We start from the raw sequence: 25,840 nt of genomic DNA, 5'->3' as shown, positions 1-25,840 counted from the left end.
CTCATTGGAGGAATTGTGACCTGTCAATATGTATACGGCCGTGTTATTGGTTGTAGACTCCAATGGGTTTTTTCAAACTCATCCGTTCCTGCGTCAAAGTGTAAATGGCATTTACAAAAGAGGGTCTTCATTATAATTCTAGTACATTATCTCTTATCAATATGTTTAATTTATTCCTTAAAAGAAAATATACATGAACACACGCTTATTGAAAATGACGGTATTGTTCCAAATAGGACGCATGAATGCAATGCCTCAGCATTAATATTAATTTAAGGTCTTATGTTTGGTGATGTTGTGGATTCATCTCTATAACTACCATTTATAGGTAGGGCTACCTGTACAACGTCAAGGTGTGGCACATAGATCGCAGGACCGCCCCCTGCTGTTACCACTGCGCACGTTTAATAATATTATCGTAATATTTATCAGAGTCAAGCGATAGGCCAAAATAATTCCTCGTTCTGTAACATTGGGGATATTAGGGTAACCCTCGTTTATAAATCCAGTATTTCGCTCTTTAATCGTGCTGAAGCTCCATCGTTATGACTGTGGGGTGCTTTGGGCTGCCTTGTTCTGTGCATTACCCCAACCACCCGTGCGGTGATGGCGAGGAAACCCCGTTGACAAGGCACTGCTTTTTCATGACGGTGAGTTTCCCTTTGAGTGTATTATAATTTTGTGATAAAAATTTCAAGGAAAAAACACACACAACCTCCTTCCTCCCTTCCTTCAGGGAGGGAAGAGAGTTTGAGCCGCGAGGAGAATCTATCCGAGACAGAACAAGGACAGGGAGACAATATATGAGTGGGAGAGGGAGAAGGAGGAGGAGAAGGAGGGGGGAGCAAATTAAAAGTTGCCAAATGGAGATATTGGGTTTCAAGAGGAGTGAGACATGGGTAAAGGGTTTGCCTCTTTCCGTCGTCTTTATGTTATGCTAATCGAGATAAATATTTATGGCTGGACTAGATTTAGTCCGTTAACATTGTCGACGAATTCGAGCCGCCGCCGTCCTCCGCCGGGGCGACGCCACCGGGCTGCTAGCTAACCGCGACAGGCCGGGGTCGGCGAGTCAAAAACATCCCGGGCTGACAGCCACTCGACGAACACACGGCGATCTCCAAACGTCCCGAGGATGAAATGCGTCCGCTTCGCCAAAATCTAGAGAAATGTGACGTTTTGCATGCTGGCAGACGAGTTAAATAGGAGACAAACGAGAGCCTCCCCAGCAGAAAAGCGAGCACGTCAGCGCCAGGCGGCGGCCAGGGGATGGAGGATAGGCGTTTGTGCTGCTTGAATGCGATTATCATTCTGTCGATTCAGTCTATTTTTGGAGATAAAATACGCAAGCTGTACATTTGCTGGCTTTTGGCGAAGTTAACGTCGGTGTGCGGACACTGCGGGAGTGTCCGGGGCGTTTTCAGCCCTTAGCTTGGTAGTCCTCGTAGCATAATGCTAGGGCGTGTTTATGCTGTTATTTTAACCTTAGTTTCCCGATTTAAATGTTTCCCCTTTCTCTAAGGTCGTCCTATTTTAGACGACTTGTGTAAGAAATGGATCATTTTGTATCTACATTTTATGTTAGTGCGTACACTACGAGGCACTACTACAACTAAAGCCTACTTTTTATACTTACCTTACATATCTAATGTGTGACCGTGGATTCAAATATTACTTTCCGAGTCACAAATCGTGATTACATGGATATATATATATATATTACGTGGTCATATAATATCCATCTGTTTCATTAACGTTACACAATATGGGGAGGTTTATTATTATTTTCACGCCTTACCAGTTATTACCAATGTAGCTGTTTTCTGAAATAAAGTGTATTCTTTCAATCGTTTCGCTTCATTTTTTTGGTTAGGTATAAATCATATTTAAAGGTTTATTTTCTTTAAAACCCTACCTCGTCTACGTTCAGAAGGATGTTTATTTTAAGGACAAATAATACACGGCCCACGACAGGCTGACTACTCGCCTTTTTTCAATTTCTATTCACACCTTTTTGAACGAAAAGCATTTCCGTGCGACCGTCTTTTGTATGGCATATTTCGTGTATTTACCCACTCGCATATCAATGTTTAATATAGCAGCTATGCCGTTCTTTGTTCCACTATAACTAAAGATGGTGGCCAAACGTGTTCAGCCATTAAGGAAACCCAGGAGAGGCTAACAGCCATTTTGTAGCAAGGGTGCTGTCACTTTCACATAACACAGTGGCAGCAACTCTTATTTTGTAGTGCGTACAGATTAAAGAATACATATAACTATGTTCCCAATTAATTCAAATATAATAATGAGGATATTTTTGATGATCCATCTTTTGAACTGCCCATTACATAAAGCCTGGCCTACATTTTTATTTGACATTTCCAGTCTGTGAGGGCCAAGTCTCAAAGACATCCTTACAGCTGCTAAATACTTGAATGCCTATACAGGCAGCCCTTTTTTGAATAAGAAGGCAACATAGAATTCAAGCACACAAGCAGTGGGCTAAAAGAAGCAGGGGGTTGATGAAGCTTGGATAACTATTCTATAGTGCTGTAATTGACAGCGGAAATGACCAATCCCTGGATGGAGGAGGCTAGGGGGGAGGGGAGATGCGTGTCTGTGCTTGGCTCTAGTAGAGGATTATATACAATACTGTTCTTATCCTATCTCTCCCTCCCACCCTCTACTACTCACTATTGTCACTATTGTCCCACACCTCCCCAACCCCTCCCATCACTCATCCACTCTACATGTCAAACTTCAACCACATCTTGCAACCCTGAACCACTACAGGAAATAAAGGGTGTTCAATGACTGATTCCATGCTCCCTGCCAGAATACTGTGAGTGGATGCGTCACAAACTGTCACAAACCACACCAAAGATTGGCATGCAGGTTAAAAGTAAAAGGCCTCGTCTAAAATCACAAGCATCACACTAGGCTAAACACGTCCACTTCTAGAATAGCATTGATATGATAGCATTCAGCCTTTAACATGTGACCTTGTATAACCCACTTCATTTGTTAGTCATGTATCAGCAGCGATCTAGTTGTTCGTTCCATTTTAACCCCTTTCCTGACCACATCATTTTTGTGCACATCTCATGTAACTATTGCGGTCTTCTTTCCTTTCTATGCCTGCCCCATCACACCCGCTTCACCTCACCTCGTAGGTGTCATGGATGATGAGGACGACCGCCGTCTTCTGGATATTATAGGGTAAAGAAGACATTAGAATACTCGCTCCATTTGTTGCATGTGGGGGATAATCCCATTCTTAAGGATATGGTCAGAATATTTCACTACTTGATTTAAGACTTTGGTCATTCTTTCCTATACTGTCATTCGCACGGCTTTTCCCTAGTACATCATGTTGCCATGAATAAACCCAGATGGGAAAATTGGCAATAACAATACATAACACATGTGCTAACAAGCACAAGTTGAATTATTCCATTGCATTCATTAATCAAAGCTATTAAACTAATGTAATTGCCTGCGATTCGTTGCATGCAATTACCAGTTCATTTAGCAATTACTTGTTACTCTAAAACTTGGTATCCTTCCCTTTTCACAATCACAGAGATGTGGATGCATTGAACGACTATCTTCATGGCTGCAAGTCTGTAAGTATATCATCGTACTCCTCAATTATAAAGTGTGCACGACACTCAGGGTGCTGATTACAAGCTTATACAGCATTAATACCTGACACTAAAGAAGCTAAATTAATTCAGTTTGACCCCTGAATTGCATAGCTGATCAATGTGCCTTAAAGAACACCATAGATATCATTGGCATAGTATTACAGTGGAATTGAGAGTTAATACTTGTTTATTTCCCTACAGATTGAAGAGGATGACGTGACGAATGCAGCCTACGGATCGGATGGTTCTTTCTTCGCTGGCAACACTGTGAGTTTGCTTTCCTTTCCTCCATTACCTGACTGAATGTTCAGGATAAAATAACCAAATGTTATATAGTCCAGAACATTCAATGACACTGGATCTCATTCACACTTGTTAAAGTTTTAAAATGTCTTTGTATGTAATGTAATACAAAATATGTCAAATTTTATTACATTCAAATACTGGTACTTAAATGTGTTTGTTTTGCAACCAAAAATGTAGGCCGGCTCGAACGCTGGCATCAAAGATGACTCCTCCGCCATGGGCGAGTTTGGCCAGGGCGCGGGAGAAGGCCTGCAGCTCTCCAGCAGCCTGTCGTTCATCGAGGAGGAGCTCGGCCCCGGCCGCTCCCCCGGGGCCGTGGACCTCGGGGGAGAGGACCAGCCCTTCGACATCCTCCAGAAGTCCCTCATGGAGGCGGACATCACGGAGCAGACGCTGGCTCAGGAGGCCCTGCTGGACTCCCAGCCGGCGCCCTCCCCGGTCCAGGCGCCGGCCGCCGCTCCCTTCCCCTCCCAGCTGGTCTCTGGGGGCTACGGGGGGGAGCTGGGGTCGGCCCCCACCACCACGTCTGTGTTCCCCGCCAACCAGTTCATTCAAGGGGTGTCCCAGTTGCCCAACGGTTCGGCCCAGCACATCCAGGTGTTGGGCTCCTTCAGCAGCGGCGGCGGCGGGGTGATGACCCTCAGCAGTCTGGACCGATCACCCCAGATCGTGCTGAGGCAGGGGGCCCCTGCAGGGGCCACGGCAGGGGGGCAAGTGTTTGCCCCGACTCAGGGGCAGGTGGGCTTGCCTTTCAAGAATATCCCCATGCAAAACATTATCATCCAGAGAGGCCCAGGTGGGGCCCAGACTATTGTCAGACCGATCCAGCCCAAACCCCTCGCAGCTGGGACCCAGACTGTGTACAGCCTGGGTCTTCAGAGCACTCCCAGCACCATGGCTAGCATAGTGAACGCCAATGCTGCTGGTTCGGGAGCACATTACACAGCCAATGGCTCCATTGTGGTGCACTCTCCTCAGCAGCAAACGCAGGGCCAAACCAACATCCCAAGCGGGCAGTTCTTACTGCCTAGCTCTCTGTCGCTTGCTCCTTCCAACTCGAACTCCGGCCCGTCCGACGGGAACACACTCATATCCAATCAGAACACAGTGCAGATAGTAACCGGACAGAACTTCACGGCCACCCCCGGCGGCCACCTTATTGTGAATCAGGTTAGCACTGGTCACGTAGGAGGTGCGGTGACTCAAACGTGGACAAGTTTCACGGACACCAACACAGTGCAATCGTCGTCTACTTCAGCAAGGCTAACCCTGGTCGGCCCGCCGACGACTGAGGTCGGAGGTCAAGTGTCAGCTGGCTCTGTACATCGCCTCCTGGTGACCCAGACGCCCAGCGGCACTGCTCTGTCCCATTTGCCCGGTACTGATGGTACTATTAATGACCAACTAGAATACAGACAGGTAAAATCCAAAGTACTTTGTTCTGTTCTATTCCTCTCTTTCTATTCTATCGTTGGTCTAATCGTACCATCTCTTTTGTCCAGGATTCCCAATCACCTGGCCTCAAACAGGATCCTCGACAGCCAAAGCTGCTCAACCTCCATGGTAACATTACTTTATGTGTTGGTTTCTCCATGTTGTATAAATGATATACTTTCAGCTGGTCCTTATAAAGCTGATCCTATTGTTTTTGTGACCCTAGCTGTGAATACCATGATGACAAGCCAAGATTCAACGCTAAACGTACAGGTACTCAGCCTGCCCTTCCTACTCTTGGCGTGAACCAATCTGTTTGGAACCATTTCAAATCATCCTAGTGCAAGTATGATTCTTGAAGATTTTTCTGTTTAAATGATTTGTGATTTCTTTGTTGAAGGTCAATGCACAGAAAAGGCCTGCTTTTCCACCACTTAGCAAAGGAGGAATGTAAGACCATTAACATTTCCTTTACGACTATGTCAATTGTCCTGGCTAGCTTCCTACACTCACCGTCGCACTTGTAATCCCAGGGTTATTCAGCATCTGAGGAACGACCACGCTGGCGTCGATACCCCGGACCTCCGGCGCTACACTTCATTGGACGACGCGTTGCACAGGCTCCTCCCCTACCACGTGTTCCAGGGGACTCCGCCCAGCATCCATGAGTTCTCCCAGGGTACACCTGACTTATTCACTGCTCTTTCCGTTCCCCTGCAGCACAATGTTTTCACAATCCTTTCCCTCTCCTTGACATGGGAGGCCTTTAAGCATTCACCCAGACCAATGAGGAAAGCTAGTTTGAAATAAGTTGTTTAAAGGGATGGGCCTTTCGGCGAATGTCAGCATGTATTGCTTATAGTTCAAACACACGTGCTGTTAAAGGGATTCATCAAGATATCTGTAACTTGGGGTTTGCCTGTCTTAGCCTCAGTCAGATTAGTAGTTTAATTATAAGTATCATTGTGTGGCCAGAAGGGGAGTTTCCTGGGTTTGCATTTGATTTCCGTCTGTCAAATATTTGACCACATAGATTTCAGCTCGGTTTACAATGTCTATTCTTGCTGAGTCATCATATCAGTGGTGTTGCTTAGTGTCTTTTTGTTTAACCAAGTAAATCCTTTCACAAAGAAAAATTGCAAAATTGAACCCGGAAGGTTGCTAGCAAGAACATGGTGGAAATCCAGAAATACACCCTGTTTCAAATGTGTTTGATCAGAATGGCCAGCTACACCTGAAATGTAGAAATCCGTAGCAGAGCCCTAAAGGTCTAGCATTACTATTGCAGTACTATAAACTAGAGGGCTTCAATTATCCATTGCCGACATCTTAAATCTTTTGTAATCATTGTTTGTCTTGTTTCTGTACAGTGGATGAGGAATTTGAGACTGTGGCCACTCAGGTACTAAAGAGAACTCACGTCATGGTGAACAAATACAGACGACTATTAATGGTGGAGGCGGAGGTGGGTGCAAACCTAATAAACATTAACACTTTCTCTTCTAAAACTTATTGATATCATGCATATGGAATGGTTAATGTTCAACCATGCTGTTGCTAAACCTCTGTAGTTAAATCTTGGTTGAGACCATACAGAGTCTGGGCCGGAAGCAAGTTTTGTTGTGGATTTATCTGTCTGTACTCTGAGAGAAACTCATTCCAGAAAGACAACATTGATGTTTCAGAAGACGATTTTATCAAATGTATATCTATTCAACTACATTATTTTAGCTTGCCTCGATGGCATATTTTAATAAGACACGATCGGCTGTGGCAGCACAACGGTGATAGTGCTGTAGAAGATTATTGCAAGAGTCTTGAACTTGAAAATCAGGTTAAGTGAGTGTGTAGTCGGATTTCAATTCCCAAGAATTTGCCAAGGAGTAATTTATTTTCTTCTTTGAAAGTTCAAAGACTGTAGACGTATATCTGAAGGCTGATTGGTGAGACTAGCAGATGGTAAATACGATTGCCCTTTTCCTGCAGCGTACGTGTCCCTCGTCGGAAATGGTGATGATTGACAGGACCTTCAACCAAGAAGAGCGCACCTATCTGACGCAGGACAAACGCATGGTGCTCGTGGACCCAGGTGAGGAAGACCGCAAGAACCAACCTTGGCTTGGCTACTGGGTTTCTTTCTATTAATGTAATTCCAAATGATAGGTCATAAATCACTGCTCTTGGTTTGTCTTCAGACGGATTCTTTGAGGACTTCTGCTGCGGAACGCGGGCCAGCGCCGTCCCGGAACCCTGCCCCTCTCTGTCCCCGTCCAGTCCCGTTTGGAGACAGACGGGTAGAGACTCCACCCAGTCCCCTTACAGGACAGACCGTCAGCCGGGGTACGGAGACCCCGGCGGGGGGAGCGGAGGGGTCGGCGGGCCCCCTCTGGCGCCGCCGCCGCACCTGGAGGGCAGGAGCGTGGCGGACATGAAACGGACCCAGCAGCAGCAGCACTACGGGGCCAGCGCCCCCAGCAACGACAGCCTGAATGCCACGAGTCATTATCCCCGCGCTAACCCCTCCTCCGCCGCGGTGGGAGACACGCCTGCTGGGCCCACCCAGTACCAGCCCTCCAATCCCACCCAGTACCCCCACCAGCAGTCCCCCTCGCCCCCCGACACGGACTCTGTGCTGGAGGCGGCCGTCAACAGCATTCTGGAATGTTAAGATTGGCGCGTTTCCGAAATCCACCCCCCCGTGGGTCTCAGTGTGGTTCTGTTTTAACTTTTCTTTGTCACTTTATAGTCCCAAAATGTTTTTTTGGCGGTAAAACCGGCGACATGACTGAGTGAGCGACACTTTTTTAAGGAAATAGCAAAAAAGTGAACTTGCAATGAAAAACCCTATTATCTAATGTAGCAGGCTTTTCTGTTGTTTTCAGTTAACTGCAGGCTTTTGTAGAGGGTTGTAGTGAATCTGTGAATTCATCTGGTGCCAGTAAGAACCACCTCGATGCACTCAGACTTAGAATAAAGGGGAAGCTTTCGAGATCTATGGGTTTAAAAGGGGAAATATCAACAAATAATTTGAATCTTTAAAGAATCAAGATTCCTGGTCACCTAGAGTAGCCCTTTCTTCCCCATACACGTCTTCACTAGTTGTGCCAGCACCCAACTAGCTATGCTAAGAGGATAGGGATAGATGGAATAATGACTTTGTGCCTAAGAAGTTCTCGTCGATCTTTTACAAAATAACGTTTACATGAAGAAGCCTTGTTCAAAAGTAGGATTTGTTTTTTTCACTCTTGCACTCGACATTACAAACAAGAAAACCTTCACTCCGCCCACAGATTACCTATTTTTCATGGCAGTGTTTAGATGGATCACCCCAAAATTGATCTGCAGTGCCAGCATTGAAATAAGGCTGTTTTGTCGACCCAGGCAAGCTCAGCCTCAGTTTCACAATCATCAGATGAAGTGGTGAATGGCAGGAACTGAACAGAGCAGATCTGGAAATCAATCGTTCCTTGAGCCCCTCCTTCTCTCCAGCCTACCACCCCTGGTAATACCAAACCCACTATGAACCACATGTGAAACACCAGTAAGAATTAGACCCCTTCATTTGTTGCTTCATTTCTCTCTTCGTCCTTTAGAATTTCCATTTATTTGGCATTTTTCTTTTGTACCATAAAGGTATACGCATCTCCACAAGGACACATTCCCACTACAATCAGCTATGTGCTGTGAGTGTGTCTCAGGGGTGCTACAGCCTCAGATTGAGGAACATGTTACACGTGGACACCCTACCCCTTCATCCCTCTTAGTTTTGGTTACAATGAGACTCCAACAGTGTATTAAATGGTTTGTTTCCGCATTTCAGCATTGTGTAAATGCTAATGACGGTAATTTGTTCAGTGGTTCCCTGAAGGTTCATTGGTTGATTGATTGTATGTACGTTTGATTTGCCTTCTTCCGGTTGCTATGTATTTATCTTCTGTATACTCACACACATCCAGTTATGTGAGTGTGTTGCCCCCTTGTTGTATGTGATTGTTCATCTGCATACAGAGCCTAGTTCATCTTTATTCTTTTTTTCACACTTCTGTGTTAGCCACCACGGATGATCCAAGTCCATAGTCTCTCTCCCTCACTCTCTCTCTCTCGCAGCTCAACCAAAATGAATTGGAGACAGTCAGGCCTTGTTTGAGGGGTTATTTTTTGTCTCCATGTACTGGTGACAGCAGATGTGGGAATTCAGTTTGACAAAAAAAGGGGGGCAGTGGAACCGTCGACATTCCCAAACAGCATTTTGTTGGTTTGTTCGTTGCCCAAAGCGTGAACAAACAATTGTTTTGGGCCAAAGAGTTTTAGGTGTAGGTTTTATTGTAAAAAGTAAATCTTATTCGGATTCAAATTTTTAATTTCAGTCCTATTTATGTATGCATTTTGATATTGGATAACAGATACATGACTTGAAGGAAGCATGCGTTGAACAAGGAGTGGATTTTTTTTCCAGTTGCCACGGGGACCACGTTGCAGATCAAAGCTGTTTTCTAAATGCTCCTTTTGACTCCTGCATAGTACAGCTCATTGTCCACTGGTGTGTGTGTAAAACATGCTCCTGTCCGGTGAATGGGAGCAGACTAAAAGACCTTCCGATGAGTGTTGAGTGCCAACAGCCATTGGAGCCCCCCTAGACCACACCCCCCAGAGACAGATGACCAATCACATTCATTATTTTTTTAACCACAATTCATTAGCTGAATTTACTCCTAAAATGGTAACCTAATGAATTGCGTCGCTGTAGTTTAATGAAAATGAATTAGTTCTCTCTAACAATGAATAGTGGGGAGAAAAGGGGGTCAAACAGTGAACATGGGTGTCTGTGGGCCTTGGATTGTACTGGGCTTTACCGATCCGTTCCAAAAGGTTATTTCGCTTCTTTTAAATCCTTGTCTCTATGGTCACTGCTGTTTTTTTTGTATGTCTCACTTGATTTGTAAATTTGTTTTGTATAAAAAGGAAAAGTGAAACAAAATATTTATAATTTTTGTAAGGAGAAAAAAATGTCAAAAAATAGAAATTGAAGTTATTTTTTATTAAGTTGCCTAAGAAGTTTTGTCAGGAAATCATTTAAAAAGGACTGTCTGTTCTTCATTTGTAGCTAATATGTGTTCACTACAACAACAAAGAAAGTCGATAATAAATTGATTTTGAATACAAACATAAAAACGCTAAAGTTTCTTTTCAAGCATTTTAAACTAGCTTTATTCAACATGTTATTTTCATTGTAGTAATTTCACAAAATAAATATATTTCATATGCCATTTCCAAGTTTGGGCAGTTACTTTTTGCCCATTTATAAAGAAATGTAGGAAGGACATTTGACAAGCTCTTTGGTTTTAGTAAAGCAGATCCAACGGTGACACCTAGTGGTCCTTACAGAGAGCAACGTTGAACGCTACAAACAGTTCAAGTGCCTATTTCATAAAGAATTAACCAAAAAGACATGGGTAAATGGGTTTTTGCATAACTTCTTCAAAGTTCCTTTTAAATAACAAAAACCAAAATTCTGCACACTTTGTTATGACCATCTCGGCGGGTGCCGTGTATAGTAACAGTATCTAGCTTCACTTCCCTCCAGCCACACTACTTCTTCAAACACTTGGCCCAGATTAATGGTACTTCCTCCAACGGTCACTCTCTGCAAGAGAACGAGCCCACACTGTTATTTATACACGGTGAGTCAGCTGAAATATTACACTGCAGTTGTATCCTTCAGTGGGCACCATTATTATTATTAATAGACGCTATGACACTAGGCTTGCATGCAGCCACTCCCCATCAGCTCTTGCTCACTAATCCCTGGTTGCTTAAAGAATTTGTCGTTGAAGTAACACTCTCTAAAAAGACAAACATCAAGCACTTACTTATATGGGGGTAACTCCAAGCGTAGCTGAGGACACAGTAGCCGGCCAGCAGCATGCTCACTCCTCCAATCCCGCCTTTCCTCACATCAATGTACCTCCGGTAGTACCGCAGCCACCCTGAAATGCCAGTAGATGAACAAGGAAATGAAGCGACAAGAGAAGGAACAAGAACTGGGCACAGCTGATCCCTGCAACATGTAGTGTGTCTTTTGGGTTCTGGATGTCATGGGGTGTGTGCTGACTGCTTTGCATAGTGTTTGATGTGTTCTCAATGTGATGGGATGTGTTCTGACCTCTTTGCATAGCGTGTAATTTGGGTTCTCAATGTGATGGGATGTGTTCTGACCTCTTTGCATAGCGTGTGATTTGGGTTCTCCATGTGATGGGATGTGTTCTGACCTCTTTGTATGGTGTGTGATTTGGGTTCTCCATGTGATGGGATGTGTTCTGACCTCTTTGTATGGTGTGTGATTTGGGTTCTGGATGTAATGGGATGTTTTCTGACCTCTTTGCATAGTGTGTGATTTGGGTTCTGGATGTGATGGGATGTGTGCTGACCTCTTTGCATAGTGTGTGATTTGGGTTCTGGATGTGATGGGATGTGTGCTGACCTCTTTGCATAGTGTGTGATTTGGGTTCTGGATGTGATGGGATGTGTGCTGACCTCTTTGCATAGTGTGTGATTTGGGTTCTGACTGTGTGATGGGATGTGTGCTGACCTCTGTGCAGGGCTTCCACCGCTCCCCGGGGCCGGCTGGGGGCGTTGATGGCCAGCCACAAGGGCAACTCACCCAGGCGCACCTGTCCAAGTCGGCGGCCGGCCAGGTTACCTGCAACACCATCAGGCCAGGTGTTAGTTGAATGCTCTTTCTCAGCCTTGTATTACAACGTATTATACTCACACACATCTAACTTCCATTAGCCTTGTCATACTAACCCTCAATTGCATTCTTCAATTTCAAATTTCTGATGATGACTTCTGGGTCCTTTGTTCTAATTCTGCCCTTCACTCCCCCTGACTCCTTGTCGACAGAGAGGTTTAGGGGGCCGGATGGAAACTGAGTCGTGGATGAGGTATTAGCACGTGCTGGCGTTGCTTCCACGGGCCGGGTTACTGATGAAGAGGTGGGGAGGAGTGCCATCTCGTATCGCTGAATCAGACCCGCTGTACTCGGCGGAGAGGACTGCAGGGCGGGGCCCTGGAGGGCAGGTGGTGACAGGTAGGTGGTTCCGGCCGGTATAAAGCCCTCCTTTTCAGGGGGAAATGCAGCAAGTCTTTCAACAGGCGACAGTTGCCTACCTTGAGGACTGGTGTCCGGTAACTGGTTTGATGGAGAAGTGTATGTTAACAACGGCCCAATGCCATTTGCATTTCTAAGCGGTGCCTGAATACCAGTCTGATCTTGACTCACATCAAGTGGGCCTCTGACTTCAGTTTCAACAGATCGCCAGTCTCTGGTCGTCAAAGAGCTTTGGATATGGTCCAGTAAGCTCAGCTTCCCTGGCTGGCCGATGCCCTTCGATCTCCTCAAGGTGTCCTTCACATTCTGGAGAGTTGCCCTGCTATGAGTTCTATCTACATTCTGTAATCCCCCATCCTCCCAAAACTCGGTGGGGGTCTGAGTGGTTCCCAGGACACCATCCAACGGGATTCTCTCATCGGAGAGGCCGGACATTCGATTTGTCAGAGGCGATCGGCTGCTCATCTCCTTCGTTTTTGGGGCACCTCCGAGTTGGGTTTCAGGAGCAAGACGAGCTGGATGTTTTTCTCCAGCTTCTTGCCTCCTGGTTGATAACAACGCTGCAGAGTTGACGGTGTCTGCTACTGGCCTACATGCAGCAGGGGGCTGGTCTGATTGGATAGGTTGGGGTTTGGATTGTGCTTGCTTCAGTGGCCCCTTTGTAACCTGTTTAGACGTGGCAGTCTGTTTCAGAGCACTGGAAGTGTTGCTCGGTTTAGAAGGAGAGGGCAAGGGACCAGATGGGGAGATAGAAGAGGTTAAGGTAGCCATCTTAATCTGATCAGCCAGACTCTGTGTCTTCTTCTTGGACGACGTTGGCTGTGAAACAGATGGTACTGGCGATCTGACTGGCGATGGCATCAGCAAATGTGATTGGTTATATTCAGTCTTTAATGGTGTTGATGGAGGCAAAGAATCCAACCTTGAATCTTTATCATTCTTCGTTGACAGGAGAACCTTCATCTGCGACTCCTTGCTGGGCGTGCTCTTTCTTGCTTTATCTGATGGAAATGAAGTTGCCGTAGAAGACGTAGAAGGAGGTTTGGACAATGTGTCCTTGCTCGCAGTGCGGTCATGTTGGGTTTGCGATGGTTCAGAGAGCTCTTTGGCCTTGCAGTGGGGCAGGTGGCCTTTCAGTCTTTTGAATGTTTTGCCACAGTATGGGCACACACCTGCCCGCAACACAACAAATTAAAGTATTATATCAGTGTTTAGTGCAAATCTTTAAGATTAGAGATTCTTACATTTAGACACCAACTTTCTGACCAACGTTTGTTTCATGGCTAATATACATAAGTCTTACTATAGCTCAAAACTATTTCCCAACAATCACTTTCTGAAATAAATATATATTCCCCAAAGAATAATACAAAGCACAAACAAAGTTTACAACAAAAAACGGCCACATTTTATAAATAGACTACCTGCCCTGAGGGACAGGTATATGTTTGAGTACACATGCGTGACATTCAACACCCTGTCCTCCAACTGGTTTGGCCACACTCACCTGTCGTGCTCATCTTGCAAGTGTCTGCAAACACAGAAAATACCAATTCTACATATTTTACAACTTTCAGAATATTTCAACCCAGCCAACGCACACGCACGAACGACCTTGATAAGTTGCGAAACTTGTCACAATAAGACTAAGTGAAAATCACAATAACGAAGTAGATAGCTTGCCGTATTATTATTATTGTGTTTAGAAAAGTGCTCAACACGTGTAGAAGAGTAGTACAGTTTTATGTGTAACTCATTGTGTTTATCGCGTAACACTGTAAAAAAGGACCCCTTGGGTGGTAACGTAGATGGCCTGAATAAAAAAAAAGAAATATGGCCAACAAATGTGTTACAAATAAGTGTTAAACGCTTCCCGTGACAAGCGAGTGGCGACATTGTAATTATACGATATATTATATTGTACTTGGATATATTATAAGGAGTGTGTAGACGATGACCACGCCCACTTCCCCGTTCGCTATGAACGTAAGATCGGCGGAAATACACAGTAATACCAGTTATTACATTCAGAATGTATGTAGACATATTACTATTATATGAATGCTGACATTCCACTATCCCACTCCATAGAGGCGTGTTGAATGTGTAATAGTGAATCATTTTTGGAGTCTTGTATGACTGCAAATAATTCCATGATTGCAGTGCACTCTGTTTGTTCTATTTCTATGATTGGGTCTAACATTAATTCATCTTAGCTGTAGGCCTACTGCTATTTAACCCTACCTTATTTTCTCTTAATGCAAAAACAAATCCTATGTGTGCTCACGTATTAAGACAAAGACACATTCAGTAAGGGATGGATTCATTCATTCCATTAGAAAAGTGTGTTTTATTGATACGGTTACAGTGGCACAAGACTAGACACTGAGCATAACACGTTTCTGTGACGACAACAAAACAAACACTATAATCAATTAACAGCTAAATCAAAGATTATCTTCATTGGAAATGCAGTGATTTAAGATGCATTTAGAACAGCAAATTAAATGCACTATTTCTACAACCATTTACATAAGGAGGAAGAAAGAACTCAAAATGTATTTACACGGCGACAGATTACAGTATGTACATGGTAAGGACAGGAAGCACAGTTAAGTATACAGCAGTGCCATTTCAGGGTGAAAACTTCAATGTACGTGAACGGACAGTGGAATAAGAATAGGGTGAAGAGAGTGACCTTAGTACAGGCTTCTTGCAGCATCCGCAGTTCTCTTATAGAGTGGCCTCACAAATACGATGCAGTGGCTCATGATCTGAATAACCTTCAATTACTTTTTTTGTCTAAGGTTTATCGTATGGATATATTTGTAACGGAAAAAGCAAAGCTTTCTTTTTGGGAGAAATACCTTGAAAACTGAATTTCTTTTTAAGCCAAAACGTTAATTCACAACACAGGTTATGTGCTAAAACAAAATGGGTTACAGTATATTCTACAAGTAGCAGTTGAAATTTTCTGTACAAATATTAACAAAGACATTCATCTCTCAGGCAAACAGGGGACGATCTTTCCGTTCCTTAAGGCCACCAACTGAAGAGGGAGAACGGTGTTTCGCAGGGATGGGCCACGTTTTGGGTCAGGGTTACGATGGTTTACAATGAAACCAGAAACAACTACTGTACAGTACTGGCAGAACCATGACACTTAAGACACCCAGATTAGGATAAGATTAAACTGAACAAAAAGCTACTAACAAAACTAAGACATTATCACAAACAGTGGTTTCAATTCAAACCTGAGAAAAAGCAGTGTGGTGGCCCCACTGGCCACTGCATTATGGCTGTTTATTTGCCCTGTGTGGCTTTGTTATACTTTTTTGTAATAAAACAAAAAAAGTATTGCAAAATTAGAGCTACCTAGAACGAATTGGGTTTAATGAGGACAAGCCATGCAGAAACACCAAGCACGTGCTCCCCGCGGTCACAAATGCGTGTGGTTTGTTAAACAGTGTATAAAGGCGCCTGTTCAGACTGTATGTGGAACTCATTCTGGGTTCGATCCTCTCCCGGGGGAGGGGGTGGGGGGGTCGGTAGGATCTGGGGCAGCCTGGCGGTTAGGGCGGCTGGGTAAGTTCCGGTCGGGCATGGACTCCGCGTTGCTGTTGTTGTCGTCAGCCAGTCACTCAAGTTCCCCACTCTGCCCCCCAACACACAACACCGGAACCCCGCTCCGGCCCGGCCACCACCTCCACCACCCAGGGAGGGGGAGGAGGAGGGGGAAGAACCTTTTGGAGACACAAGTTAAAACCACAGTTTACGAAAAAACTAAAACAAGAGGGGGTACGGAGGAAATTAGAGGAACAGCAAATTCCTCTGTGAGGCCGGTCTTTCCTAGCTCCTCTTCCTGGACGGAGGACAGGAAAATGATCACTACACCACCACCTACAGGCGGGAGGAGACGTGTTAAGGCGACAGGTGAGGGGCGAGTGGCAAGGGGCTAGGGAGCGGGTGGGGGAGAGGTCATTGCAGCATCAACTGCTTCAGATTGTCGTGCAGTATGGTGTCCTTGACGTCGCGGAACACCAGGCGGATGTTCTCGGTGTTGATGGCCGTGGTGAAGTGGTGGTAGAGGGGCTTCTGGTTGGCGTCGCGGCGCTTGGCCCGGAAGCATTCCACCATGAAGGCCTGCACGTCGCGCAGGCTGTGCTCCACCCCGGCATAGTCGGGGAAGTAGTCCCTGAGGACCACCGTCTTCACCTTCTCCTCCAGGAGGTCCGTCTTGTTGAGGAAGAGGATGATGGACACGTTGACGAACACGCGGTTGTTGACGATGGTCTCGAAGATGTTGAGGGACTCCCGGAGGCGGTTGGTTAGCCGGTCCTCCATCAGCACCTGCAGATACCAGGGGTCGGATTAAAGGTGGACATTTATCACAAAAGGACAACCCATTTACTTTGAAATGGAAATATCCATTCCATTTCAAAATATAGTTCGAAGAATGAATGAAGGCTTTTTTCATTTGACATAAAAGAAAAAAGGACTAATTTAATGTTGCAAGGAGAAGAAAAAAATAATTCCCGCCAAAAAACGATAACAAATAAAAACACAAGCTAAATTAAATGCTATAAACACCAGCAATTTAAACAACCAAATAAAACAATGATTACTTACTCTTCCAAGTCCCCCACATTTTACCTCCAAAAGCAAACAACTAACTCGGCAGTTATCTCACAAGCCGAGCTTAGGACAGCACGCCTAGTGTGAACCCTAGATAACAAAGGTGTGTGTGTGTGTGTGTGTGTGCGTAGGACGGCCCCCTCACCTGGTCGTATTCAGATGAGGAGACGAGGAAGAGGATGGAGGTGACAGAGTCGAAGCACTCGAACCAGCGCCGCCGCTCCGAGCGCTGGCCGCCCACGTCCACCATCTTAAAGGGCACGTTCTTGATATCAAAGTCGTACTCGTGGATCCCCTTGGTAGGCTTGCGGGCCAGCAGTATGTCCTGCTGAGTGGGCACGTAGCTCTGGGGGGAGGGGCGAGACAGAGAGAGAGAGAGAGAGAGAGACGTTAGGCCAGTGATTTGCATAAATGTGTGAAATGGAAAACAAAGCAAGGGAGACGGCGGGGTGGGGCTTGGGGATGGACAGACAGAGTGAAATAAAGAGAAAGGAAAATAAGTATGAAATACACGACAGACAACGAAAAGAAAAGTTTGTGAATCAAAAAATGACAATGAGTTACTGCATTTTCCTCCATTAGTAGGAGTGACCCGATAATATCCGCCATTACTCTCGGCTCTGGGACTCCATTTGTAATGCAAGTGAAACCAAACACTACAAATGGAATAACTATATCGCTCGATCCGTGCCAACCGGTGACCCATTGTCCTCACTGGACCCCGGTCAGACAGCTCGGGCCCTGGCGCACACGACTCCATTCGGGCCCAAGCGGCCCTCTATTAGACGAGAGCTTGTTGGAAGAGTAGGAGAGGGAGTTGGGGAACGATCTGCCATGCAGGGTTGTCTCCCCTCTAGTTTTGCTCACATGGTAGCAACCAGATGAGCTGTGAGCTTCTCGCCGCACCCGTACCATTGGTGTCAAGGCTCTGCGGTATGACAACCAAAAAAATGAACTCATTTTGCTACACCAACCAAAGCAGAGGAGAGGGAGAATTAAAACCCACGTTGAGATGTGTAACAAAACGGTGCAACCAAGGTCCTGGTTGGGGACACCTATTCATAAGTAGAAAGAGGATACTGGCTTATTCACCTCGATATATGTGTCAGATCCACCGCGTGTCGCACTACTTTCAGTTTGCGTTTCCCCAAATGGTGGAACCCGGAACTGAAGCCAGAACTTCTCACGGCATGTCAGTTGATCAGTCAGCATATTCCTCTGCCAATGACCACCCCCGCAGCCTCTGAAGGCTCTTGAGCCACCAGTCGTTTGACCAGCAGGAATTTCCCATACAAAAAGATGGGCAGTAACAATATTGACATCCCAGCGATGTAGGATGAAAACACGGTTCTTACCGGTTCCCCAAGCTTTTCCACGTTGTCCAAGAAGTACTTCACCGACTCGCCCTGCAGAAAGAGACCACAAAAGAAAAAGATATTCTTTAGAGAATTCCATACAATGTTTTTCGCCGGAAAAAGAAAACAATGTCATATAGTTCACGGTTTCACATGTCATTAATCATGGTTTGCTTAAACATGAGTTGGCAGTGAGGGAAGTGAATCTTATCTAAAAACGAGTCTCTTCTGTAGGTAGTTCAAGTCGACGTGACCCTGACTTTTTCTGTGGCCAAACAATGCCGAAAACGTTGATGAATATTGAGTGAATGCCGGGGGTAAATGTGGATACAACACAGATGTAGAATGATAGGAAAGTGTGGCCATGAGTCTGCTCTATGTTGTTTCGATTCTATCCCTGAGTTATGAGTGCGAGTCCAGACACGAAGGCACTAAGACTTGGAAGCATTCCTTCATTTCTCTGTGTGTGTGTGTGTGTGTGTGTGTGTGTGTGTGTGTGTGTGTGTGTGTGTGTGTTTAAAAAAACACTGTCTATAATGACACTTTGCGCTGAAAATGTAAAAAATTAATGGACGGATGTTCGTGGTTAAAACAGGTAAATACAAAAAAACGTCAGCTGGGACTACCCTTAGTGAAGCAACTGGCCGTGTGGCCATTTTTGCTCAACAGCTCTGCCCTCACCTTTTGATCTTCCTAGATGTCACCTAACCGGAAAAGCCTGTGTGTGTGTGTGTGTGTGTGTGTGTGTGTGTGTGTGTGTGTGTGTGTGTGTGTGTGTGTGTGTTTTTACACTGGGGAGGAGCACGATACGTCGCTTCTGAGTAGAGGCCAGAAAAACAGAGACAGGTCCCCCTGTCAGCACTAAAACGTACAGTTTCAGAGAAACTGTACGTTTGTACTTAGAGGAAATATGCACATATGAAGAATCTTCAAAAACTCTGATCCTACTCTGGGGACGGGATTTAGAAATCCTCACAAAGGAGAAGGAGAAAAAATCCCCCACACAAAAGGAGAACAGAAACCAGTAGAGCAGCTATGGCTGTCGTCACTGCGATTGGGGGATGGTGGGGGGGTGTTGGTTCAGCACGTGTCTCCGTAGAAACCCCCACCAGCAAAACCTTTGACATGTCGCCTTCTCACCCTCTCCATGAGATGACAGGTGCCGCTGTGCAGGCGCCGTCGATGCATATAGCACGCTTTTCACATCGTGGAGGAGGTAGAAGGTGTGTGCGGTTTCAGACTTTCTGTCCCTGAACTTTGTACGACTTCAGCCGAGTCGAGCAAACTAATGTGAGTTTTCCTTCTGCCCGCTTCAAGCTCCGGTTTGTAGTTGAGGACAACCAGTTGTTGGGGGCACAATGGGATGAACTTGTGAGCAAACTTGAGTCTGACTCATGTGGTGCCTAAAAAGGCGTTTGTTTCCAAGTATAAGTGGTCATCTCTGTTGGACAATGGCCCTTTACCACAGCACAGAGTACCGTCGCAATGTCAGCTCTATGCCAGAGAATACAAACAATTACTCCCATTATTTTTCTACAATGTCATCCGGGAGATTAATAGCCGAGCGCTCACGTTGGAATGATGGATGACGGATTATGTGAAACTTTATCACCACGATGGAAAGTAGAGGATGTCCTCTACTTTCTGTTATTCAGGTTCTATCAAGTCCACCCTGATCCAATCCATCTGAACGCAGACCCTCACAGGGATGTTCGCAACGTGAAGAGAGAGCCAATCAAGGGGCGACATCAACATCTGGAATATAATGGAGGAAAGGGACCGGTTTTGACATTAAACTGACTTGGAATGCGGTCATCTTTGCCAACTCCGAGTTTACTCTTAACTTGTATACTGAATCCGTCAAACTGAACAGGAAGACGTCAACTCTTTTCCTCATTCCTGAAACGCTCCCCCCCGATCATTGACTCATCATAGAACAAAACACGTTAGCGGATCTACCACCCATCCCTAGATCCTCTCATTCAATAACCTCTCCCACACCTCCGTCCAGAACCACTAGGACCCCGTATTAACTCTAGTGCGGAGGCCCTGAGTTACGGTGAGGCTTCGCCCCCCCCCTCACCATAACACAGTGAAGTGGCCGATAGGGTCTGACCTGATGATTTACCTTCTGTTTACAGTCTACAGCTCACTCTTCAGGGAAACACCTCAAAACAGAGCCAACCGACAAGAAGGAGTCAGAGGGTCTCACTGTTTAGTGAAGAAGGGGAACCACATTCCAGTCAATGCTAAAGGGCTGTGGGGGTATAGTGTGTTCTGCGCTGCGTGTGTGTGCAGCTGTACGAGTGTGTGTGTGCGTCCCTGACAGCGGGAGTGTTTTTCCTGGGAGTTTTGCGGTCTTGGAGGCCAATGGTTGTGTTTGTAACCTAAAGCTGTTTAACTACAGATCAACATTCCACCACTGATCACACTCAACAATCCTGTGTGTGTGTGTGTGTGTGTCAAAACAGCATTGAAACTAATTATGCAAAAATACATGTTTTCTATAATGTTGCATGCTTTATGGACCTGCTTCTCTCACAGGTCCACAACACAGGTCTCCCCAGACGTATACATACAAAGACCAGGAGAAGAAGACTGGAATACCATTCCAATGCACTGTTTGAGCCTCACTAAGCTCACATACCATATTTATGTATAGAACCAAACTTTTTGTGAAGCGTTTTCAAAAATCACAGCGTTGAGGAAAAGATGACTTGGAAATCAAGGCCCCTCTACAACCGCCGGCGTGCCCTTCTGAGTGGATGATCTCTCAGAAAGACGTCTTCTTACAAACCAGACGCGAGCGGAGGTGTAAACAGGAAGCCGACTTAGTCACATGCTTGGGGCTCAGAAGAGAGCGAGAGAGATCGAGAGTAATGGAGTTTCCATCCACCTGATTCTAGATAAGACACAAATGGATTTACCAAAAAAAATCCTCAAAAATTACACCACGGTGTAGCAGAAAAATGGAACGATGGAATTTATTCGCCCAACTGGATGAGGATTTAGTGTAGCTGTATGGTATGCATTGTTATATATATTGCATATATTGATAGTGTTCAACACATCTAAAAATATAGCTACAACTTGCATATGCCTGCACTGACAATTCTGTTGTCAGTGCAGGCAAAAATATTTCATTTGGAATTGTACTCTCTACTTTTGTTCTTCAATGAAAATCCCTGTTCATTTGTATAAGCCTATCATTCAACTTTAATTAACTTCCAGTACATCACGACCTGACAATATATTGATCATTTGTAAATGCAGTGTATTGGAAAAATGTATAATGCAGTATGCATCATAAAATTCAGGAACTGTCCGTTTTTCCAACGAGCCAGCAGTCTCTCCCCATTATTGACAGAGCATATTGGGAAGGCAGACACTATGGCGTCTCCCTGGTGGAATTGGCTCGTGTGAGCTTTCACATAGACGGCTGTTTGTTCAGATGTAATCAAAGTTGATCAAAACAAGTATCATCTTTGGCATTTGCTCACAACCCGCTATTACCTAATGGTTACAAATAGGGAGAAAAAAAACAACCTGTTTCACTTTCAATTCACCCACAATAAACCAAGAATCTGTTAATAAGGTAGATTCCAATGTTAGCACTATACGTTTATGACTCACAACAGAAGTTGTGATATATAATTCCAGACACATCTATTGGGGTAACCCTAAGCCAGTTTAGATACCACGGCAACTCCAGCTCTGATTCAGCCAGGGGATAGGGCAGCCTATGTTTGAGTTAACCCGGCCCATGCCTGCAGCACTTACACTATCCTGCCACCCCATTGGCTAAAAAGAGGACAACAATTTGCCTACCTAAATAACAGGACAAGGTGTTATTAACATCCATCGGCCCTTCTATAAACAGACATTTGTCCAGGAGAAAAACATGTCACAGAAAAAATTATTCTGTGACATGATCTTATCATGTTTCGTTGTTCGCTTGCCTTTGTAAATATCTGGACTTAATATAAATAAAGCCTATTTATTTGACAATCATTAACTGTTCTACCTCATCTCCTACACATTGTGCTATCATCTCAACTTTTTAGCTAACACAATTGGCGTCTCTTTCACATATTTGTCGGTTTAAAAGCAAAATCCATATGGATGGATAATCGAGAAAACAATCACCACTTTTTGAGTCTGCTAAACTCCCGGAACCATTGCCACTCACGATTAATGTCTATGAAAGGGTCCTTTTACGACGAGCTAAGAAGTGGTGGATTACAGAATGCCATGGCACTGCGAGTAACAACTCCGGGCGGCCGTGTGGAGGTACTCATGAAATGAGTCTACATAGCGACTGAAAGCCATTTCCTTAAGATCGATAGGGTGGAGGGTTCCAACTGTCCACAGTATGCGTGTGTGTGTGTGTGTGTGTGAGAGTATGGGTATGGGTGCGGGAGATGTAATGCATTATAAAAAGGTGTAGGACAAAAGCCACTAACCAACTGAAACTCCCTGCGACGGTCGTAGGCGTTCTGAATGCCACTGTCTGTCCACAGAGCCGTGATGGAAGGCAGATACTTCATGAACACCGTCCTCTCCATCTGCCCATTGACGATCATGTCTGACCTGGTGTCGAAGGCCATCATGATGTCCCCGTGTTCTTTGTTTTCAGGGTCACCCCACGGGATATGAAGCTTCTCCCGGGCATCGACCAACACCCGTATGCCTAAACTCAGAGGAAGGGTTTCAGAGAGGGAGCCACACATTATCTCACAGATCAGACAGTGGAGTGCATACATATGTGATCAACAGGAAAATACAGACGAGAAAGCCAAGATAGAGGATACAACGCAGTAGTCTACACACCACCACACAAACCCATTATCTTGTGTAGTGTGTGTCTCTGTGTGTGTGTGTGGGGCTACAGTCCGCATAGAATAATTACGGAGAGGGAGTATACAACTATCGTTTTAAAAAGTAGCTTCCCGGAGGAGGAAAGTAGAAGGATAATTGGACAACTACATAGATTCACAGATACACACACACACACACACACACACACACACACACACACACTTCACAATATACACATACATACACACACACACACGCGCGCGTCGACATGGGTGTGCCGACTGCAGATGGAGACTGTTTATGTCTTATTACCCAACACAGCACAAGACCTTTCCGTTTCTACACAGATGTGCTGCTGGGACACTTTCCCTTAAACTCACCCAACAAAATTAGGCCCCTGTCGCGGGAGGTTGGAAAGTACACACATAAGATAGGACTTTAAGACCCGGTGCGGCGGAGTGTTCCCACCATAAGGGCTGATTACCTTTGATAACATTGCTGTAAATGGTAGCTCGGAACTCTTCTCGGGCTTGCTGGTCGAAGTCCTGGCCATGGATGATCCGCATTTGTTTGAGGAAAGTCGACTTGCCGCTCTCGCCAGCGCCCAGTAGCAAGATCTTTACCAGGCGCTTCACGTACGTTTTATCCCTGGAAATGCATTTGTCGATCTCTTTTGATATTCGCAATTGTTCTACCTCGCTGTTGTTGAGAAGACAGACGGGCAAACAAACTTTTAACACGGATCTAGACGGCAGGAAATCCGCCATGTTCGCACAAACTTCATCGATACAAATTAGTGCACGACGTCCACGGGGCGCGTGCACGGAATACGGCGGCGCGCACACAGAGCCAAGCCCCTTCCCTAAACTCAGGAAGTAATGATGGCTCGGCTTTCTGATTCATTTGAGGCGTACAAATCCTCTCTGTATATGTATTTCGAGATAGTTGTGTGTGGTTGAGACAGATGTGTGTGGTTTAAACAAATCCACAATGAAAACTGTACTTCAAAAAGGTGTATTAATTTGAGTGGTTCATTATGGTGTTTCAAATGTGAACACGTTAATAGGGTATGAATATAATCAGATCGTTTTTTTCTTTTATTGTGACAGCATAAACGCATTTTTATGATTTCTGAAAGGTTTTAGTGCAATGTCGCCATCTCCCGGCGGTGCGGGAAATTGATCGTGTGATGGAATAGAAAATAAGGCTCTGATTGGCGGGTTCCCCCTCCTATAATCCCAGCATCAGATGAAGAGCTGCCTGCTCGCACCTCTCCCCCAGTGTCTTCACACACCACATTGCACAGTGCACACTTGCCGCTCATACCTTTGTGTGTTTGTGTGTGTGAGTGTGTGTGTGTGTGGTGTATGTGTGCATGTGTGTGTCTGGGAACGTGACAACAATAAACAAACATGACAATCCGAAACACAGAACGGGATCATGGGCAGAGGTTCCGACCACGGATGGCATGTCTGAAGAAGGTAAGCAATACCGTTATGTGTCTCCTACAACAGAAGCGGTGTTTTCACCTTTTTTATGCTAATATCTCTATGGTGGTCATTTCCTATATGGCGAATTAAGATGCTAGAAATGCGTTGTTGTTACAGCTGTGGCAACTCATAGGCTGGCCCAATACAATAAAATACATCTAAGGATAGCGGTCATAGATACGATGAATAAATGTATCAGTTAAACAAACACAACGTGGACAACAGCCTCAACAACCTGGTTGTTAGAAATTCTAGCTAAAGTACTGACACCTAAGGAATTAATTGATATATTTCATTTGAATTGCTGCATAGTTTAACATAATTTAAATCTGACTTCGATCATCTTTATTGTTTATTGTAGCCTGCTGCATGCTGATGAGTCAGTGATAAGGTCATTCCGTTTAATAAGCATTAACCTGGATCAGTATCAACACTTGCAGCGCTGGGCAACACAGGGATTATCCATCCAGGGACAACATGTTGGAGAGCCCTAGCTCCACAATACAATCCAAGCTATTCAACAAGTAGTTTAATCTGAAGCGTCAAAACAACAACATTGCCGTCCCATGCAGCTATCACCGTAGCAACTCTTTGTACCAATGTATGGATCGACTTCGATAGCCGTGTTTGGGATAGTGGTGTGAAGAGAGTGGACAGCATGCTCTGCTTCATAGCAGAAGAGAAGGTCCGGGGGAATGGTCAGAGAGAAGCAATCTCCAGGAGCACAACGGGTGCTGGTCATCCAGTTTTAAAGGCCCACTCTAGGTCGGCTTTGCCTGGCCTGGAGAGCCTCTTCTGTGCGGCTTCAAAGCTGGAAGCCACTTCAAACACATGGGCCGAAAGTCGGTCCTAACCTGCCCCATTCATATAGGTTCACACAGGCACAGAGACACACACAAACACACCCACACACAGACACAGGCACGCACACAAATGCACGTGCGCACAGGCACAAGCACACACATGCGCACATGCACACAAGCACACTAACACACAGACACACATACACAGCAGGCACTCCCACTCAAGCATACGAACACAGGT

General features: G+C 45.2%; 4 protein-coding genes across 5 annotated transcripts in view; 2 read left to right on the top strand and 2 right to left on the bottom strand.

The window, feature by feature from the left end:
- The first annotated feature begins 445 nt into the window (after positions 1-445).
- Positions 446-10,559, top strand: bicral (BICRA like chromatin remodeling complex associated protein). 2 transcript variants are annotated; one of them, XM_079756918.1, is made up of 12 exons: positions 446-650; positions 3,174-3,219; positions 3,584-3,626; positions 3,849-3,914; positions 4,131-5,372; positions 5,456-5,516; positions 5,614-5,660; positions 5,788-5,837; positions 5,921-6,066; positions 6,758-6,852; positions 7,374-7,476; positions 7,583-10,559. In XM_079756918.1, the coding sequence occupies exons 2-12, from the start codon at positions 3,179-3,181 to the stop codon at positions 8,053-8,055; spliced, it is 2,367 nt and encodes a 788-aa protein (XP_079613044.1). In that variant the 5' UTR covers positions 446-650; positions 3,174-3,178; the 3' UTR covers positions 8,056-10,559. The 2 variants fall into 2 exon arrangements, with proteins under 2 accessions (XP_079613044.1, XP_079613045.1); XM_079756919.1 differs by lacking the exon at positions 446-650 and adding an exon at positions 2,796-2,842.
- Positions 10,560-10,699: 140 nt separating this feature from the next.
- Positions 10,700-14,205, bottom strand: LOC307090329 (uncharacterized protein). Its single transcript, XM_079756920.1, has 5 exons — positions 14,006-14,205; positions 12,195-13,670; positions 11,977-12,087; positions 11,258-11,374; positions 10,700-11,031 (listed from the first exon to the last, which is right to left on the bottom strand). Exons 1-5 carry the CDS (start codon positions 14,016-14,018, stop codon positions 11,003-11,005), a joined length of 1,746 nt encoding a protein of 581 aa, XP_079613046.1. The 5' UTR covers positions 14,019-14,205; the 3' UTR covers positions 10,700-11,002.
- A 623-nt stretch (positions 14,206-14,828) lies between these two features.
- Positions 14,829-24,119, bottom strand: LOC307090371 (guanine nucleotide-binding protein subunit alpha-13-like). Its single transcript, XM_079756989.1, has 5 exons — positions 23,791-24,119; positions 22,952-23,178; positions 18,489-18,539; positions 17,279-17,479; positions 14,829-16,848 (listed from the first exon to the last, which is right to left on the bottom strand). The coding sequence occupies exons 1-5, from the start codon at positions 24,071-24,073 to the stop codon at positions 16,477-16,479; spliced, it is 1,134 nt and encodes a 377-aa protein (XP_079613115.1). The 5' UTR covers positions 24,074-24,119; the 3' UTR covers positions 14,829-16,476.
- A 549-nt stretch (positions 24,120-24,668) lies between these two features.
- The window catches only part of rgs9b (regulator of G protein signaling 9b), a gene marked incomplete at its 3' end in the record, with an annotated part of 11,990 nt that continues 10,818 nt past the window's right edge, over positions 24,669-25,840 (top strand). The window contains exon 1 of the mRNA XM_079756668.1: positions 24,669-24,787. Coding sequence (XP_079612794.1) covers positions 24,719-24,787 — 69 coding nt within the window. The 5' untranslated portion in view covers positions 24,669-24,718. The remainder of the gene's footprint in view (positions 24,788-25,840) is intronic.

The sequence above is a fragment of the Pollachius pollachius genome, assembly GCF_949987615.1.
Source record: "Pollachius pollachius genome assembly, chromosome: 19".
Lineage (NCBI taxonomy): Eukaryota > Metazoa > Chordata > Actinopteri > Gadiformes > Gadidae > Pollachius > Pollachius pollachius.
Note: the sequence above shows the minus strand (reverse complement) of the source record. Positions and strands in the feature narration are given on the sequence as shown.

Bases quoted from the DNA above. Each gene is read 5' to 3' on its own strand.
- bicral (XM_079756918.1), top strand. From the start codon at position 3,179: ATGGATGATGAGGACGACCGCCGTCTTCTGGATATTATAGG. The intron at 5,838-5,920 runs GTAAGACCATTA...TTGTAATCCCAG, and splicing joins CCACTTAGCAAAGGAGGAAT to GGTTATTCAGCATCTGAGGA. The intron at 6,067-6,757 runs GTACACCTGACT...GTTTCTGTACAG, and splicing joins CATCCATGAGTTCTCCCAGG to TGGATGAGGAATTTGAGACT.
- LOC307090329 (XM_079756920.1), bottom strand. The intron at 12,088-12,194 runs GTTAGTATGACA...ATGGTGTTGCAG, and splicing joins ATTGAAGAATGCAATTGAGG to GTAACCTGGCCGGCCGCCGA. The intron at 11,032-11,257 runs GTAAGTGCTTGA...GTTCTCTTGCAG, and splicing joins TTGGAGTTACCCCCATATAA to AGAGTGACCGTTGGAGGAAG.
- LOC307090371 (XM_079756989.1), bottom strand. From the start codon at position 24,073: ATGGCGGATTTCCTGCCGTCTAGATCCGTGTTAAAAGTTTGTTTGCCC. The intron at 18,540-22,951 runs GTTAGTGGCTTT...CTCTTTCTGCAG, and splicing joins GTCGCAGGGAGTTTCAGTTG to GGCGAGTCGGTGAAGTACTT. The intron at 16,849-17,278 runs GTGAGGGGGCCG...TGGTATCTGCAG, and splicing joins CCTCATCTGAATACGACCAG to GTGCTGATGGAGGACCGGCT.